The 20,323-nt window shown below is 39.3% G+C and overlaps 1 protein-coding gene and 1 non-coding gene across 3 annotated transcripts in view; both read left to right on the top strand.

Moving 5' to 3' along the window:
• SVEP1 (sushi, von Willebrand factor type A, EGF and pentraxin domain containing 1) overlaps positions 1 to 20,323 on the top strand; it is a 178,125-nt gene that overhangs the window by 156,549 nt on the left and 1,253 nt on the right. For both annotated transcript variants that reach the window (XM_087419320.1, XM_087419319.1), the window contains 6 exons: positions 2,632 to 2,805; positions 4,021 to 4,197; positions 7,945 to 8,115; positions 9,977 to 10,072; positions 12,109 to 12,204; positions 17,029 to 17,122. In XM_087419320.1, coding sequence (XP_087275446.1) covers positions 2,632 to 2,805; positions 4,021 to 4,197; positions 7,945 to 8,115; positions 9,977 to 10,072; positions 12,109 to 12,204; positions 17,029 to 17,122 — 808 coding nt within the window. The remainder of the gene's footprint in view (positions 1 to 2,631; positions 2,806 to 4,020; positions 4,198 to 7,944; positions 8,116 to 9,976; positions 10,073 to 12,108; positions 12,205 to 17,028; positions 17,123 to 20,323) is intronic.
• LOC147913231 (U6 spliceosomal RNA) lies at positions 17,348 to 17,454 on the top strand. The gene has a single exon (XR_015549048.1). It is a non-coding gene; the product is annotated as a U6 spliceosomal RNA (small nuclear RNA).

Below are 20,323 nucleotides of genomic sequence, written 5' to 3' on the forward strand. Positions count from 1 at the left end.
CTTGTATAAATATTGTATAGAAAATTTTTTTAAAAATTAAGTAATGTCTGAAGTCACAGAAAGGCATCATTGAGCATTCCTGATAATAGCATTTTTTATCTCAACTGTTCATGAACAAAAAAATGTGTGAATGTATGTGCAGGGGAGGGGAGTGGGGCCTGAAGAGGAAGCATGCCTGGGATTGTTTCAGTTTTGCAGCAGATTTAATTCAAACTACAATGACAATGGTTTGTATAGTTTCTATCTCTAAATGCAAGACAGTAATAAAAAGCTCTATATGAATTCTATTATTCTTTGTGGTTTTCTTTGCTTTTTCTTTCTAAATTATTAAATAAATGATACAAGTTCTTCGCAGAAAATTAGAAAACGCAAATAAGCAAAAAAAGATAATAATAGTTTTAATCCTACCACTCAAGGACAAAAACTATTGATATTTTGATATATTTTGCTGTGTGCTTTTTTCCTAGGCATAAAAAAATACAGATATTTCTGGGGGAAAAAAGTGCTCATACTGAACAGATTTGTATTATTTTTATAATTATAATTATATAAGGGTAAGATCCTTATATAATTTACTAAATTATTAAATATATTGATATCTGTAGCCAACAGATTTCAGGGAAGTCTGTTCAAGTCAGCAGGATTCCCTAGACCAGTGCTTCTCAAAGTGGCCCGCAGAATTGTAGTATCAATAGTACCTGGAATCTTGTTAGAAATGCAGAATCTCAGGCCACACCGCAATCCTACTGAATCAAAATTTACCTTTTAAGAAGATCCCTAGATGGTTCCTATGCACATTATAGTTTGAGAAGCACTACCTTAGCCCTATGGTTTTTAGCCTTCCGCACATTGGAATAACCTTGGGAGCTTTGAAAAACACCTTGTCCAATTTACACCGTATATCAGATAAGTCAGAATCTCCACAGGTGGGGCCCCACATCAATTTATTTTTAAAACTCTCAGGTAATTCCAAGGTACAGCCAAGGTTAAGATACAGGGTGCCAGTACATATGATACTCATCAGGCTGAGAGAAGCGCAAAGTCAGTTAGCATCTAATCCAGTGGCTGTCAATTCTGAGTGAGCATTAGAATCATTTGGGAAGCTTTTAAGAAAATACCTAAAGCTAGGCCACAACACAGAGATTCTGATTCATTTCTTCTGGGATAGGGCCCTAGGCTTCCAAGGGGCTCTAATGTGCAGCCAAAGTTGAGGATGGCTGGTCTAGACCACCTTCTAAGGTCTGCCTTCACACGATCATAAAACTAAGACTCACACTCACTTTTTAAGATTTTAGAAAGGATGATCCTGCTTTCCTCCCAGCACCTTCCTATTAATAACCTTTCTCACTGGTGCAAAATCATTCTTTATAATTACACTGAAACTACCCATCAGTTTATGGAGTCTGTATATCCCTAGACCATATAAAATGTTCCTTATTTGAATTTTCCCCCAAGCTTGTGGTTTCCTGTTCTTTATATTTTCCTATTATATTTTACCTTCCAATAATTTTATCTTTCCTCTCTCCTTACAGGCAGTATGACCTTGACCGAATTATTTAACCTCTCTTAGCCTCACTTTTCTTCAATTGTTAAATGAGATAATCTCAGAGTTGTTGTAAGGTTGCTAGATTTAGCCAAAAAAAAAAAACAGAAAAAAAGGACACCCTGTTAAATTTAAATTTCAGATTAAATAGAATTTTTAATATAAATATGTCCCATGCAATATTTGAGCCATACTTATTCTAAAAATTTGTTTGTTGTTTATCTGTGATTCAAATTTAACTGGACATCCTGTATTTTATCTGGTCGACTTGTTACCAAAACCAAAGTGGGTTCGCCTCCTGGCGAGTTAAATCAGGCTCTCCACCAGAAGTGGTTGTCACACAAAGGAGGGTATATTTGCAGCAAACAGGAGGCCACGTAGACTCATTTCCAAAGTCTTGGGGTCCTGGAACAAATGGAAGCAGGGACCTTTTAATTCGGATGGGGAATGAATATTCAAAAGGGAGACGTGGGCATTCGCTTGCGCAGGCTCAGTTGGAAAACATGCTTCCACATACACTGCAGGTTATGGTCATAAGGCCTAAGCTCCTCTAGGAGAGGAGATCTTAGCATTAAAAATGAGGCAAAGGTCATGGCGTCACTCTTGTGGTGAGGCTTGGTCTGGTTCAGGGTGGTTGGTGATTGCATCTCTTAAACAGTTAAATGCTTCCAAACCCACCCTTGAGTACCTTGGGGCAATTAGCTGGTAACAAACTCTAGTTGTAAGAAATAAATTGATAATGTCTGGAAAGTTCTTGGCCATGGTAGCAACTTAACAAATGAGAATTCCTTTATTTTACCCACCTGCTCATCCATACCCCCCCTACATTATTAACAACAAAAGGTGGCAATATACATGAAGACAGCTAGAGTCAATAAGGTAAAATACTAATGTTTAATTGTCTGCATATCTCAATCCAAAACTTGGCGTGCTGGGTTTTTTTCTCCTTCAGTGAGTATCATTGTGCCTCATACATGAGTAGGCTGTAATATTTCATATGATGCCTTGAGTACCTTTGGGGGTTGTAGCAGAAGAAGGAAAGAAGATGGGGAGAAGCATTTCATATGAGGCTTTGTTTTTTCTTTTAGAGGCCAGGTGTGAAGCTCCGCTTGGGTTTCTGAACGGGAAAGCTGAAGTTGAAAACACCACCTCTGGACCCAGCGTGGCGTATTCCTGCAACAGAGGCTATAGCCTTGATGGGGCACCTGAGGCCTACTGCACTGAAAATGGAACTTGGAGCCACCCAGTTCCTCTCTGCAAACGTGTGTGTTGACTTTAGGAGAGGTTTTAAGCAGATTGAGTCTCATGATTCGTTTCGCAAATGTCTGAAACATAGAGGAAACTCCACTGATAAATGAAACCAGCCCAGAGGAAGCAGTCTATGCATATCCAAACCAAATACTATGGGGTATTTTAAAAATCTGCTGGTATTATCTAAAATATCCTGTCTGAGGATCAGCTTTTGTCAGATTCCTTGGATGATTACAAGTCCAAGGCGCTAAGAGAAAATGCAACTTAACTGAAAAAAATTTGGCATAAATGTATACTGGATTTGATTGGGGATGTGAAAGAGGTGAAGAAAGAAAATATGTTTAATGTGTAATATTAATAAAGTATATATAAATATAGTAAGTAAAGATAATTAGTTATAACCACTGGAATGAAAACAGTATTTGCTGGCAAGGTATAAATTGAGAAAGCTCTGGTTACTGTTTAAAGTACATATTGTAATACAGTAACTGAGCCTGTAGAATTCAACGGACACCTCCTTCACTTACAAAGACTGATTTGTGCCCTTTGAAACTCAGAAAAATTGAAATTGCTAGAAATATGTGTTGATATGTGTGTCACACACTTGGAGTAAGAAATCCTTACACTCTCATCATTTCTTGTTTTTCCTTCAGACCTATCAAAATGAATCCATTTTTATCAATAAGCCTTGCAAACTCTACAGTTTAAGTTCTAACATCCTGTTTATAGTAGTCATATTCAACTCACTTAGAAATGTCTGATGATGCTCTGGTTCATTCTTCTGAAGGATGTTCAGTAAGAGAAAGTGAAGTAACAGAGGCATTTACTCTGTGTTCTTAATATTCTTCAACTATTAAGGGAATGTTTGATACACTTTGATTTCTAGCATGCCTTTTGTTTCCCCAATGCTGATCAAAAAACGATCTAAAATAATGTTGTGGGCCATAATTTGAGACAACTATTTAGTTTACCATCTAGGATGTTTAGGACCATGCGTTCGTGGTTGAATAACTTGGTGTTTTCAGATCTTATCTGATTTTGTCCTTACAAATAATTTCATGTGATGCAAAACAAGTCTGTGTTTAATGTTTGAAGTTCTATATTTTTAAGTCCCATCTTATTGTCCCTGAGAACCCAACTCCTATAGGGCTCATAGTCTGCCTTCAAAGAAAGAAATTAAGAAAAGAGAGAAAATATCAGTAAGCATTTTCTTTTCTTTTTAACAGCAAATCCATGCCCTGTCCCTTTTGTGATCCCCGAGAACGCTCTGCTTTCTGAAAAGGAGTTTTATGTTGATCAGAATGTGTCTATCAAGTGTAGGGAAGGCTTCCTGCTCCAGGGCCAAGGGGTCATTACCTGCAACCCCGATGAGACGTGGACTCAGACAAGTGCCAGATGTGAAAGTAAGTCGACCAGTGGAATCCGGTTCATGTCCTCAGTGCAGAATGTTTCTCATCTTTGTGAGATTATTTTCAATCGAGTAACTTAATTGTAGATATTTAGGTCTCTGCCTTATGCTTATCAGCTTCTGTGTTGATAATTTTAAAAATTCAAAAGGAGATCTTTGAATTCCAAACATAAAATAAAAAAGCTTTCCAGAACTAGGCTAAAACCTACCTGACCAAGATTCACTGAACAGATTTTCAAAATGTGCTCTTCTAAGAATGAGCAAGATAGTAAATCTAAAATATGTATTTTTCTCCACATTGTCAGAGTCCCCAAACTATCCTTTAATAGGCTATGGATGCCTTGCAATACAAAAATTACTCCACAGTGGTTCTCAAATTTGAGCCTGCATCAGAACCACCTAGAGGGCTTGTTAAAAACAGATTGCTAGGAGCCGGCTAGGTGGCATAGTGGTTAAGTTCGTGTGCTCTGCTTTGGTGGCCCGGGATTCGCGGGTTCGGATCCTGGGCATGGACCTACACACCGCTCAAGCCATCCTGTGGTAGCATCCCACATACAAAAAACAGAAGATTGGCACAGATGTTAGCTCAGGGACAATCTTCCTCAAGCAAAAAGAGGAAAAAAAAAAAGACGGATTGCTGGGCCCCACCCCATAGTTTCTAATTCAGTATGTCTGGGGTGAGGCCTGAGAATTTACATTTCTAGTGAGTTCTCAGGTGTTGCTGATGGCAATACTGCTGGTCCTGGAACCACAATTTGAGAAGCTCTGGGCTAGCACCATGTTGATATACAACATGCAATGTGGCGGCATCTCTTGCTGCCTTGTGATAACCCTTGACATCTCTTAACACACGCTTCCTGCCCTTAAAACATCTCCCTTGCCCAATATCCTGCCCTCCAGGCTTCCTTGTAGTCTGAGATACTCCTTCTACAGCAGACAACTAAAAAATATTCATTGAGTGTAACCAGATGCAAGGCACAGAGCAACATAGTATAAGAATCTGTTATTCAGTGGCCTCCATGTTCAGAACACTTGCACTCCAATTAATGAGAAAAGTAGTGTGCATATGAAGACCATGGGGATTCTGGAATCAGAGAAGACCTGGGTTTGAATTCTATCCTCAAAACTTTCTAACTCTAAACATATGGTAGTACCCTAATTTCTCTGAACCTTAGAGCTCTCGTGTATTAATAGCACCAGTAATACCTATCTTATAGTGTTGTTTTGAAGAATAAATGAATTGGTGTATATTAGCAATATGTCCTTATAAGAAGAGATACATAAAGTCCCCGAATTCTCAACTAGCAGCCTACTGCAGTGTGAGAATTTTCATTTTACTCCAGGAAAGTGTGTACTATACTTTCAGCTGGGATCTGGGCCCCTGATCCTTATGAAATCTGCCCCTAGTGAAGTGGGAAGAACTAAGAATGTATAAGCTTTGACCTTCTAGTCTGGTTTAAAGCACCAGCCTGAACTAAAGCAGCCCAAGGGGCCTGATTCTGCCCACATTCCTCACATTGGCCTTGGCCCCTTGAGACTCACCACTCAGGGCGCTGAAGAAAGAGCAGAGACATACAGACGTGCACTTACTAGACATGTTCCTTCAGTGTGTGCTTAATCGCTCCTCGATATTCTTTTTTTTGTGTGTGAGGAAGATCAGCCCTGAGCTAACATCCATGCTAATCCTCCTCTTTTTGCTGAGGAGGACCGGCTCTGAGCTAACATCTACTGCCAATCCTCCTCCTATCTTTTTTCCCCAAAGCCCCGGTAGATAGTTGTACATCAGAGTTGCACATCCTTCTAGTTGCTGTATGGATATTCTTAAGAGGATCAGCAGTGGCCTTGCAGAGAAGGAGTTCCCACTATTGTTTGTTATCCTTAATCCCTCTTTTGTATTTTCTGTTAGACAGGAAGTGTATGGTTTAGAACCAAATATCTTGCCCGAGGAGCCTGAGCAGCCCTTCCCTCATTCTTTTCACTTCATCCGGATATGTATCCTTACAAATCAGTGATTAAAATTTAATGTGCATAAGAATCACCTCGGGAGAGTAAGATGTAGGCTCATAAACTAGAAACCCCAGAAATGTGCATTTTTGTAAGGTGATTCCCACATCCGTGGTCTGAAATCCGTGCTTTGATAACCACTTCCATAAACCAACCATCAGCTCTCCAACCTGGAAGCTCTTTCCCTCTGATCCATTCAAGCCTTATAGCCTAGTCTCAATGCCACTTTCACTGCAATTCATACCCTGACAATCCTAAGCACAATTACTTACAATCAATTTAGTAATTGTAATTTACATTACATTAGTAATTTGCATTCAATTTAACTAATTCAAGTTACTCAATTTTTCTGCAGTATAATATCCAGGGCTCTAATACAGCTCGTTTTAAGTTGTATTGCAATATTCTTTGTCTGTCTTTCCCCTTTTATCTGAGCAAAGGAACAGCATTTTCTTCATTTATTTCTTTCCAGTTTCTGATACACAGTAGCATCAATACATATTTGATATCCAACTGATTGAATTAATATTTTTATCTGCCTTAGAAGAAAAGAAAATTTAAAAAGATGATACAAATTGATCATCCCCTATGACAAATTTTAAATAGTATTATGACCGCTAAGTGACCTCTTAGAAGCTGGTTCATGAAGATTCATCCAAAAGTTAGACTTATACAAACTAGATACTGCTGAGAGTCCTGACTCCAATCCAGTCCTTGTCTTGTGAGCCCCAGAATAACTCTAGTTATCTCAAGCCTTCTTGTAAAATTCTGAAAGCAAAATTAGTTATCAAAATTTTTATTAAAATATACGGTACATGTCACTTTTTTTTTTCTTTTGTGAGGAAGATTGGCCCTGGACTAACATCTGTTGCCAATCTTCCTCTTTTTGCTTGAGGAAGATGGTCACTGAGCTAACATCTGTGCCAGTCTTCCCCTATTTTGTGTGTGGGACGCCACCACAGCATGGCTTGATGAGCAGTGCGTAGGTCCATGTCCGGGATCCGGGCCTGACAACCACAAGCCGCCACAGCGGAATGTGCGAACTTAACCGCTACACCACCAGGCTAGCCCCACCTGTTGCTATTAAAACAGGATTATCATTCACTCTCACACATTCCAAAGGCAGAGAGTCACTGCTTTATGGACTTGAAAAGAGGGAAACTAATGTGAAACCCTGAATTTCACAAACCTCATCAAGGTGGGTAAATTAAGTATCTATAGGCTAGAGACAACATTCATTCATTTACTCATTTTTCAAAGATGTATCAAGAACCCATTGCATGCCAGGCACTGTTGTAGGCACTACTAAAACATCCCTGATGGAATATGCAGTACTACAGTTAATCTTTACTCTAGAATGATAGATTACAAATAACCCCCATGCTTCTCCTCTTCTAATTTGATAAGCATCCTGCATTGAAGTTCTCTTACAGCCACCTCTGTGACAAGGTACAAGAGCTCTATCTTGGTCTCCTACAGACTTCTTGCCTAAGTATAAAATAGCTCAGCTTCAACATTTGAATCGGAAGACAAAACCTTTGATCTTGCACGTCTAATTTTTCTAGATTATGCTTTTAGTTTCCAGTATCTTTTAGATATTATATAGGTGAAAATGTTACCTGTAGGTATTTATCTTTGCTCTTTAAATTAATTCAGTCTTAAGGAGGAGAGAGTGTTCTCTTCCATCCACTGGCTGGATTGGTAGCATAGGCTAAATTGTTGTTTTGTTTTTGTGTAGAAATCTCATGTGGTCCACCAACTCATGTAGAAAATGCGATTGCTCGAGGCGTACATTATCAGTATGGGGACATGATCACCTACTCGTGTTACAGTGGATACATGTTGGAGGGTTCCCTAAGGAGTGTTTGCCTAGAGAATGGAACCTGGACATCACCTCCTATTTGCAGAGGTAAGGAAATGTTTGAATGGTTATTTCTTAGTGACGCTATGGGGAAGTGTATATGGAAGTCGACGACTATTATGAGTGCTATTTTATTTTCCCTTGGCTTTAAATTTTCTGTTAATGTCTCTGTCATTTTCCTGAACTTTCTGGGTTTGAGTTTTGAAAGCTTGCGCACAGAACTCTGGCCCAGCACCCAGCCCCTTCCTGAGTCAATCACGGCTCCTTGGGCAAGTCTTCTCTCCCAATCTTGGGAGTGTTCTCTGGCTCTAAGTGGAGCTGTGTCATGTCTGGGCCATGAGGGCACCTCCTGGACACTCAGGTGTGTCAACACAGATTCCACTTCCACCCGTCCATCCTGGGCAGACCCCTGAGCCCCACGGGAGACAGGGCAGCCCACCCTGTGGACTGAGTATGAGATAAGAGGTACTGAGTGGCCTTGGGGAAGAGGAGCCCACCCCATGGTCTCCCTGGCCGTGCTGGGGGCTGGTGACAAGAACTCCATATTCACATGAGTACAGCTGTCTGTTCACTTGCTAGATTGAATTTGCAAACCCCAGGGTGAATTTTATGTGTGCATTCAATAAAATCTTGGGGGAATATGGGCCGGACCCGTGGCTTAGTGGTTAAGTGCGCGCACTCCGCTGCTGGCGGCCCGGGTTCAGATCCCGGGCGCGCACCGATGCACCGCTTCTCCGGCCATGCTGAGGCCGCGTCCCACATACAGCAACTAGAAGGATGTGCAACTGTGGCATGCAGCTGTCTGGTGGGGCTTTGGGGAGAAAAAGGAGGAGGATTGGCAATGGATGTTAGCTCAGAGCCGGTCTTCCTCAGCAAAAAGAGGAGGATTAGCATGGATGTTAGCTCAGGGCTGATCTTCCTCACACACACACACAAAAAAATCTTGGGGGAATAAAATAGTTCTGTGCTTAAAATTCTACAAAATAGAAAGAGGTAGATAATGAAGCCTCCTAGTATGTCCTTCTACTTACACTTTTCTAGTAAAATAGGATTTTTTTAATAAATCATAATAATTGTTTCATTCATTCTACAAATATTTACTGAAAGTCAGTAACTATGCAAGTGAACAAGACAGACATAACCAAGGCACTAAAAGAATAATCAAGTTGTTGGATGGCTTGTCCACATGGCTGTGTGGACGATGGTCAGATTTGGATTTGAGGTGAAAAGGCCAAAGTCTTGAATGACTTGTGGAGCAGGGAGAATGGAGGAAATCAATGAATGAGTGGCATGAGCTTCAAAAGAGGCAAGAGTGATTGCAGGAGAAAGGAGATTAATTGTCTGAAAGCAACAATGAGAAATGAGATCACCAAACACGGGATATAAGGGAATGCGCGGCCTCCTCTCGAGAGGGCTGCTGAGGAGGTGGCGTCCTCAAGGGATAGCCCGGGTTCACTTAAAGTCAGAAGTCAAATGAGGGCTGTGTGTTTGCTTGCTTGCTTGTTTCTTCATTTGTTTGTTCTAAGATACTGAGGGTCAGTGGCAGCACCCGAGAGCTACTGGCCATCAAAGGCCACCTTTGGAAGGATATTTTCAAATCTTCTGAAAGGGGCATTTCCCTTGGTCCAGATCAAAAGAGACTATCTTTTATATAAACCACCTTGTACCCTCCTGCCCTGAATCTCCAAATTACTAAAACTTACACAGCCGCATTCTTAGAACTACCCAAGCTTGTTTATGCTCTTCCTCAGCCCCTCTTGTTCATCCCCAACCAAATCTTGAGATTCGGTTTTGTTTCTCTTCCTTAAAGCTCGACTCAAGGAAATATTATGAAATGTAAATGAGCAGTCCTATTTTCTGACTCTTCCAGAATTCCCTAGATTTATGCCCCATCCTGCTTCTTTTCCAGCTGTCTGTCGATTCCCATGTCAGAATGGAGGTATCTGCCAACGCCCAAATGCTTGTTCCTGTCCAGACGGCTGGATGGGGCGCCTCTGTGAAGAACGTGAGTCTGTCCTCCAATCTTACAGGCTATGTCCTTGAATCTTACTTTTGAGTCCTGATAATGTACCTGGAAGCCGCCAACTCAGAGGAGATTCTGGGAACTGGCTTTACTGGTGGCAGGAATACATTTGCTTAGATCCTGTAGCAAACTAGACGCAGCGCCTAGGGCAGATCTAAATATGTCGATTAGTTGCAGATCTAGAATATTAGTGACCTTGAAAATGCAGTTATGAAGATCCATCCAAAGCCATCTTCACATGCCTCCCGGCACGAATTTGCAAAAATCTTCTCAGGAAGGAGCTTGTAATAGAAGGTTTCCCGGCCTTCATCTTCCCTTATCTCAAATCCATTTATGTACTACACCACTCATTGCTATAGTTGGTATAAATTCATGGCATCTCATAGCATTGTACTTTGCAGGTAACATTTGCAGCCCGCCATTCACTCTTTTTCATTAAGGGTGGTTCTTTCCAACTAAGAAAATAAGGAAAGTTGTCACTCCTATAGCTATACAGCACTTGGTAAATTAACATAGAATTTTGATTCTCATAAAGATATGTTTGAATTTGAACTTACAAGAGAATGTAAATAAATAAATAAATGTTTTAAATGTTTTTTTAAATGCCTAAACTATACTTTGTTTCAATATCTTAAAAAATATATATGAAGATAAAATAATTTCATATTTCATTGGGAATGGTGTATGCAAATTACATTAAAGAGTCATTAATGTGATAGCCATTGGTTTCTATCAGTTTTTCCTAAGGCTAGATGTTTTATAAGAGATTCTAAAACTTTTTTAAGTGTAACTACAGTCATGCATCACTTAACAACAGGGATGTGATCTGAGAAATGCGTCATTAGGCAATTTCATTGTTGTGTGAACATCATAGCATGTACTTATATAAACCTAGATGGTATAGGCTACTACACACCTAGGCTATATGGTACTAATCTTATGGGACCACCATCATATATGCAGGTCGTCATTGACCGAAACGTTGTTATGTGGCACATGACTGTATTTCAGCTAATCTAGAAAGGAAAATATAAGATGGAAATAAATTTAGGCTGCTGACAGCTCACCAAAGCAAGCATTCTCACAGTGATTAAGAAAGAAGACAAATTGCATTTTTCCTTCCTCTTCTCTCCAATCATTCCTTCCCATTTAGGGCTCCCATATTTGACCTACTGTAACGCTGAGTCTGAAGACTCAGGAACCCTGACAATAGGCCTGGCTTAACTTGCTGAGCATGTGCCTGCTCTCCTGCGTTAGACTTAGGCATCCCAAGCTTTCATGTGCATACAGACCATCTGGAAGATGTTGTTAAAGGCAGATTCTGATGCAGTAGATCGTGAGAGTCTGCATTTCTATTCAACTCCTAGGTGATAACAATGCTTTCGGTTTGAGAACCTCACTTTGAGTAGCAAGCCAATAGACAGTCTCACTCCTTTTAAACAGATTATGCTTCTTTAAGGAGCTCAGTGATTTCTAATAGGAGGAATGATTGCCATGGAGGGAGTAGGGGAGGCCTGTTCCAGACACCATCGGGCCTCAGTTCCGAGGAAATAAAGTGTGAGTTGTGCCGTTACTACTAATGTGTTGCCAACACCAGCCTACAGGATAGCCTATCTGACTCCCATTCTCACATTTAATTCAAGACAAGAAGAGAGCCTTGAGGTAGCCAAACCCTCTTAGAGCATTTTATGTAATTTGTAATGGTAATTTGAAACAATAATAAATGGAGACCATTCTGCTTATTTTGTGAAGAGAAAGCAAAGCACTTAGCAAACATTGATTACAGTCTGTCCTCTCCGGAAGAGGCATTAGAGCCATTACATCAGGCTAAGGGTCCAGACTTCCTTTCCTGACTATGTTTTCCCAGTGATACTCCTTAATTAACAGAAGACTTACAGGAAGATTATCTAGTGGGTCATACTAGAAGGTTTTACTCCTCCTGGAAAATGTTTTTTGAACACTTGAACATATCCAAGTGTGTATGTATTTTGATCAATCCTTTTCAATCTCCTTTCTAGCGATATGCATTCTTCCCTGTCTGAACGGTGGTCGCTGTGTGGCCCCTTATCAGTGTGACTGCCCCTCTGGTTGGACGGGGTCCCGCTGTCATACAGGTAGGCCTCCTCTCATGGTTTGTTTTCTTGGTGACTTGTCTCCATGAAACCCTAGAGGACATTGATGAGTGTGGCTCAGATTCAGAGGTGGCAGTGAAACAAAAGGGTGCCAGAGTTTCTCAAGAATTCCTCAGGATGGTCCCTTGATTGGTGGTCAACACTGAACTATATGGCTGCCTCAAAGGCACCTTTCAGGATCATGTGCCAAAGAAGAGCATCGAAGTCGACTCAGTTGTCAGCATTCTTCATGTCATCTGCTCTATTTTGCACAATGTAGAGAAAACATTATGCAGAGGTTCAGAAGAATATTTATTTTAGTCTCTGTGAAGCTAAATTGCAAAATTCGTGGTAACTATTTAGAAAGAACAAGGCTCTAAATAAATACGATTTAAGTTAAAGTGAAAAAACTCACCAAAGAGATGGTTCCTTATCTTGGACTACAGTAAGAAACTATTGTTGATTCATTGGTAACAAACATGTCCCCTTAGCAACCCTTGCTGATAGCAGCCCTTTGAGATATCAAATATAGAATTTATCCCACTGTACTTTGATATCTTTCTAGTTGTTTGATTATCAATCTATCCCCACCCTCATTAGATTGTATGCCACTTGAGGGCAGGGATGTTTCTTTGTGATATGTATACCCTCAAGACCTAGCATAGTGCCTACATATGATAGGTTTCAGTAAATGTCTAATAAATCAATCAGTTAAAAAAGACAGATTTTTACCTTTTTAATGCCCTAATTTTTAGGCAACTGTTAAAAGAATAGAACTTGCTATATTTATTTAGTATTAACTCCAATACTCCACCATCCCTCCTGTAAACAATATTTATACCACCTCCCCAGTAGCGTAAAATATAAAGTAGAACAGGCTTGCTGACACCAGAACTTGTCATGAGCTCTAAGGCTGGGGTGACCATGTAATTTAGCTTCCAAACCAGGACATTTTTGAGAGTGAAAGGGGCGCTATTAATAAGTAAACCAGGGAAACGGGAGTGAAAGGTGCTGTCACAGGCAAAATCCGATGTGCACTCACCCTAGCTGAAGCCAAAAGTGAGCCATCCCTGAAGGTATAAAGGGAAAATGTACCACAGGCTAAATTTGAAGCTTTATATGAAACTCTTACAGCAATGTGTATAGTATTTCTTTATAACAAATCATCTTTGATATTTACCCACATTTCTCATACATACAAAATTGAACTCACCTGCAAACCAGCCTTGCCCTTTTCCAGGCATCTTATCTTTGCAGGTGGTGGCAACATTCTTGCAGATGGAGACATCCTTGACTCTCCCTCTCCTTCATGTGAGGTTATCAGTATCAGCACTCTTTTTGTTCCTTCCTGCACAGTATCTCTTGCATCCTACTCTATCCCCACTGTAATTAGTTAGTAAAAGATCTCTTCTTTGGATTACTGCCAACATCTACTAGTTGACCTTCCCATCTCCATTTCCAAGCTAAATGTCATTATGTACTACTTTTGGTGTGTCTTTGCCGTGTTTAAGGACCTAAAATGGTGACCTGTTGTTTCCACATCTAGCCCAAATTCTTTGACTTCCAAAGTGCTGCATAGACTGGCTTCAGCATACCTGATGAACCTTACTTCCCATCCTACCAGTCACACACTGTTCCCTGCAGCGATGGCTTCCTCATTACCCACCAAGCAGTCCCTCTCACTCCTACCTCTCAACACTTTTTCTTGGTCTTCCTCTTTCCTCTGCCTATTCAAACCCCACCCCACCTCCAAGGCCCTGTGTAAGTTTCCTCTTATCTCCAAACTTGGTCTATATCACAAATATCTATTTTCTAACATTCCATTTCTATAGACAGCGCACAATTCTTTAGAACCATGCAGTTTAAAGCTTAATTGGTCTGATTTATTTGTATTCCTTTTAGCTCCTTAGCTCCCTAACTAGAATAAGCTCCTTAATGACACCGAGCCATATAGTCTTCCTTTCTTTTCAATCTTGCAGCAGCTACCTCAGCACATATCTAACTTAGACCCACTAAGTGCTAAGCATACAAAAGTGTATAAAACAGGAGCTCTTGCCCTCCAGAATTCAATGTAGAAAAGGAGAAGGGGTGCAGAGTGACCTGTGAGTAGACAACTAGAAGCTAACTGAATTCTCTAAAAGGGACTATGACAACAGAGAAGATGGGTAGCTAACCCAGTGTAGACGTTCAGAAAAGGCTTCGCAAGCATAGACTCAGAAGAAGAGTAAGAGGAGTCACTCTGAGATCATTCTCGCCAAAGGCGTGCCGTGTAACACAGGCGTGTTCAGCAAAGTCTAGCTGAAGCCATAGAGAAAATATAGGGCAGTGGCTGGAAATGAAGCTGTAAAGATGGGCAGAGCCAGACGAGGAAATGCATCACATGCCAAGTTCAAGATGCTGGATTATGTCTTGTGAGCAACAGGAGCCATTGAAGAGTTTGAAGCAGGGAAATCACGTGATCAGATTTTCTTTTAGGAAAATGATTTTGGCAGCAGTGTGGAAAATGGCAGAAGGCAGGATTTACGATAGGGAGACTAGTTAGGAAGTTATTGAAACAGAAATGGCAAGAGATAATGAAGTCTGCAGAAACCGTAACCAAACAAGATGATTTGAGAGAAGTTGGGGAAGTGAATCAGTGCTACTTGGTTATAGATTTATTGTGGGAATAAAGGTTAGAGGAGCCAAGACTAATATTTCCAGTTTGGGCCCCTGGGTGGAAGGTAGTGCATTTACTGAGGTAGAGAACCCGAGAGGAGCAGGTTTGAAGGTATAGATCAGGAGTTAAGTGCGGATATGCTGAGTTTGAAGGGCCTGTGGAACCTACAAGGGAGAGGTCTGATAGGCAGTTGGTTGATGCTTTAGGTTCCCAGAAGATACATCTAGATTGAAGATAGAGATATGTAAATCATCAGTGGAAAACATTCATAGGAAAAAAGACGTGAAGAAGACACATAGCATGAGAAGGTGACCCAGAATGGAAGTCTTAGGGGCACTGATATTATAGGGCAGGAGGAAGATATTAAACTTTTAGACAGGGAAGCAAAAATAATGATTAATTTGGGCCAGCCCTGGTGGCCTAGTGGTTAAGTTCAGCGTGCTCTGCTTCAGTGGCCCAAGTTCAGTTCCCGGGCACGGACCTACACCACTCGTCTATCAGTAGCCATGTTGTGGTGGTGGCTCACATACAAAAAGAGGAAGATTGGCAGCGGATGTTAGCTTAGAGCAAATCTTCCTCAGCAAAAAAACATAAATAAATAAATAAATAAATAAAGATTAATTTGTTAACATGGTCAGTCACCTGAAAACATCTTCATGCTCCTGAAAAGGAATCATGTTTTTTTATATTAGCAAACAGAATCTATGGCAAGTTGGATTTAGATTATTGGGTTTTATTTTTGCTATTTTAATCCTGCTTTGTTTCATAATTTCCTTTTTATTATATTGCAAATACGTGCATTCTGTTGGCTTTCTTACTCTTAACTCTCCAAGAGAGCTCCCCAAGGGCAGAGACCAGTGTTTTACTTCTTGTCTTTTCTCTTCCCACCTAGTGCTTATCAAGTGCCTGGTACTTGCTGGCATTTCCCCCATATTTTATGAATGAGTGATTAAAGAAGTGACATTGATTTATATCTCACCAAAGATGAGTTTTTCATCTGGAGAAGCTTGGATGAAACCTACCTGAAGCCTAGACGAAACCTTTCCAAGCTATAATGAGACTGAGATAAGGAGACAGACTGAATTTTCTCATTTTCAGCTTTCTCTCAACAGACATTTTATTTTCTTCCTATAGGGACTGCTTCTTTCTCTTTGCTATGTTAAACTTGCTGGTGTTAGGTCTTCAGCGTTTTTTAGCATCCTTAGGTTTTTTAACAAATAGATTCATGTAGAGGAAGCATTTGGTTGTGAGACTGTGGATTTGGGAGAAAGATGTCTGTATAGTAAAACTTTGGGTATTCACTCAAGGTTTCATCTGTGGCTAATTTTTAACTCTATTTTCGGTTCTGTAATTCCCGTTAAAGCTGGTAACAGCCATGAAATGTGTTTCCCAGCAAACACAAAGGGCTTTTGAATCATCTGTGATTTTAGACGATCTATGTGCCTAACTTATTATCGTTAAGAGTGGATGTCTGATGTAATGACTCAATCGGTCATAGAGTTCAGTGCTAGTTCCCTCAAGAGATTTACAATCTAATTGAGCATATAAAACATTTACAGTTCAGGGGCCGGCCCGGTGGCTTAGTGGTTAAGGTCACGTGCTCCACTTTGGCGGCCCGGGGTTCACAGGTTCGGATTCTGGGCACAGACCTACACACCGCTTATCAGGCCTTGCTGTGGCAGGCGTCCCACATATAAAGTAGAGGAAGATGGGCATGGATGTTAGCCCAGGGCTTATCTTAGTCAAAGAAAGAAAGAAAGAGAGGGAGGGAGGGAGGGAGGGAGGAAGGAAGGAAGGAAGGAAGGAAAGGAAGGAAGGAAGGAAGGAAAGAAGGAAGGAAGGAAGAAAACATTTACAGTTCAAAACAATATGTGTCAAATTAAAAGGAGAAAAATCAATGGACTTGAAGTTGTTAGCAAAGGTTTCAATACGTAGGTAGAACTTAATCTGGGACTGAAGTGTGGGAATTGGCTAGGTTGGATGGGAAAAGGGAGGTAGTACCACATAGCAACTTGAGGTCAAGCAAAGGGGCAAAAATGCATGCTGCAAACAGTCTGTGAGAAATGGTGGTGGCTGGGGCAGAAAGCAGGATCAAATCTTATTCTACGTGCCTTCATGGACATCTTCAGAATTGCTAAGTATTAAATAAATGCATGAATTTTTCATCCCAGCTGTTTGCCAGTCTCCCTGCTTAAATGGTGGAAAATGCGTAAGACCGAACCGATGCCATTGTCTCTCGACTTGGACAGGACATGACTGTTCCAGGTAAGTCAACCAAAACCTGATGTTTATCTGTAACATAAAGAGATTGAAATTCAAGTTAAGTTGTCCCAAGAGCAAGATGGTGTTGCTAGTTTGAGTGTAAGCATTTTGTATCCAAAAATATCCGTTTTGAGATATACTCTCTAAATTTGAACTAAAGCCAACACAAAGAAATATTAGTTAAGGATTGATGGATTAAACAATGATATCTCAAAAATATGTAATCGTTTGCTCACTTTGGCAGCACATATACTAAAATTGGAACAACACAGGGAAGATTAGCATGGCCCCTGCGCAAAGAAGACACACAAATTCATGAAGCATTCCATATTTTGCCACCAAAAAAAGAAAAAAAGGTTAATTAAATAAATAAGTTAACTGCCTTCTTGAACAGAAGATTGCATCCTTTATATGCAAAGATGTAAAATAAATAACAAACAATGCATTTTATTGATGTTCATTTGCATTCCTGATTACAATAAAAATAATGTTGAATTGATAAGAAATATTTAATGTAAAAAAATTTGTTTCACATCTTTTAGTGAATATATATTCATTATTTCATTGACTACAAGAAAAATTATGTAAAAATATGTTCGTCAATTGGTTTCTCATTTCTAAGTAGATAAACATCATAGCTGAGAAAAGATTAACACAAAAAGAAGTCAAAAGGGAAATAATTTTTAAAATAATTTAAACCTTTTTTTACATTGAGGTATAATTGACATACAACATTATATTAGTTTCAGGAGTACAACACAATGATTCAATGTTTGTATATATGTATTGCAAAATGATCACCACAATAAGTCTAGTTAATATCCATCATCACACATAGTTACAAATTTTTTTTTCTTGGAAAGAGATTTTTTAAGATTTACTCTCACCAACTTTCAAATATGCAATGCAGTATTATTAACTATAGTCCTCATGCTTTGCATTGCATCCCCACAACTTATTTATTTTATAAAAGGAAGTTTGTACCTTTTGACTCCTTTCACCCGTTTCACCCACCCCCACTCACCACCTCTGGCAACTACCACTCTGTTCTCTGTATCTATAGGTTTTCTGGGTTTTCTGTTTTTTTTTTTTTTAAGATTCCACATATAAGTGAGATCATACAGTATTTGTCTTTATCTGTCTGGCTTATTTTATTTAGCATAATGCCCTCAAGTTCCATCCATGTTGTTGCAAATGGCAAGACTTCATTCTTTTTCATGGCTGAATAATATTCCATTATATATATACCATATTTTCTTTTTCCATTCATTCGTGGATGGACACTTAGGTCGTTTCCATATCTTGGCTATTGTAAACAATGCTGCAGTTATCATGGGGGTGCATATATTTTTTTGAGTTAATGTCTTCGTTTTCTTCAGATAAATACCCAGAAGTGGATTATGTGGTAGTTCTCTTTTTAATTTTTTGAGGAACCTCCATACTGTATTCCATAGTGGCTGCACCAATTTACATTCCCACCAACTGTGCACCAGAGTTCCCTTTTCTCCACATCCTCACCAACACTTGTTATTTCTTGTCTTTTTGAAAACAGCCATTCTAACAGGTGTGAGGTGATATCTAGTTGAGGTTTTGGTTTGCATTTCTCTGATGATTAGTGGTGTTGAGCACCTTTTCTTGAGTCTGTTGGCCATCTATATGTCTTATTTGGAAAAACATCTATTCAGATCCTCTACCTATTCTTTAATCGGATTGTTTGGTTTTATCCTGTTGAGTTGTGTGAGTTATTTATATATTCTGGATATTAACCCCTTATCAGCCATGTTCTTTGCAAATATTTTCTCCCATTCTATAGCTTGTCTTTTCATTTTGTTGATGGTTTCCTTTGCTGTGCAGAAGCTTTTTAGTTTGATGTGGCCCCCTTGTGTTTCTTTTGCTTTTTTTTTTTTTGCTTTTGTTTCCTTTGCTTTTGGTGTCAAATCGAAAAAATCATCGCCAAGACAGATGTCAAGGAGCTTATCTCCTTTGTTTTCTTGTAGGATTTTTATGATTTAATTTTGAGTTAATTTTTGTGTATGGTGTAAGATAGTGGTCTAGTTTCATTTTTTTGTATGTGGCTGTCCAGTTTTCCCAACACCATTTATTGAAGACACTGTCCTTTCCCCAGTGTATATTCTGGACTCCTTTGTCATAAATTAATTGACCACATATGCATGGGTTTATTTTTGGGCTCTCTATTCTGTTCCATTGATCTATGTGTTTGTTTTTATGGCAATACCATACTGTTTTGATTACTATAGCTTTGTAATATAGTTTGAAATTGGGGAGTGTGGTGCCTCCAGCTTTGTTCTTCTTTCTCAAGATTTAAACTTTTTAAAATGTCAGACATATTGCATCATACCATGGATAAAATATTTTCAATATTAAAACATTGTCCTCACAAATACTGCAATGTTGGAATATTACCAACTCTCTTTTAAGACTTTCAGTATACATCATGGTATTACATTATGTATTATGTACATTTATTTCCATCTTATAGGAATCATTAAAAAAATGGATATTTCCATATTCATTTTAAAAAGTGGGAAATTCAGTAAACTGAAAACAACCCTTATTTTTCCATTTCCTTTTATTTCATTTTGATTAGAATGTCAAAGCCAACTTGCAAAGACACAAATCTATTTAAATGCAGACTTCATTAACAAAAAAATCTGTCTTGTGCCAATGAAGTTCCTCATATCATCTCAAGTATTTGCCATCTCTGCAGAGAGAAAGAAAATAAACTGAACTCCAAAAAGCAAATTTGGATTATATAAGTATATTTAGAAGCTTCCAAGATAAAGATGATAGTTTTACCTGAGAGCAGAGTTGAAAGAATTTAAGAAAATGAGAGTCAAACTGGAAGGGATTTCTGGGAAAAAAGAGAGAAAGGAAAAGAAAAGAGAGAGAGAGAGAAAGAAAAGATAAAGGGAATGACAATGACTCAAAAAGGCACAGCAAGTATTTATAACATTCTTATAATTTTAGCCGTTATATTTCAACTCCTTCATCTTAGAGGTAAGAAAATGAAACCCAAAGTTTGTGTGGTTCCCTGATATCAAAATACTCCCGTAGGGGCTCTTTCTTGACCAGGGAAAGGGTGGTTATCAGCTTATGTGAAAATACTGTCTATTAATCAAGAGAAGAAAATCTAGATTCTTTTATGCAAAAGTTTGATAAAAGAATCCAAAAAATTATGGCAAA

This window comes from Ceratotherium simum, chromosome 29, assembly GCF_057802395.1.
Source record: "Ceratotherium simum simum isolate JZ-2026a chromosome 29, ASM5780239v1, whole genome shotgun sequence".
NCBI classification, from domain to species: Eukaryota; Metazoa; Chordata; class Mammalia; order Perissodactyla; family Rhinocerotidae; genus Ceratotherium; species Ceratotherium simum.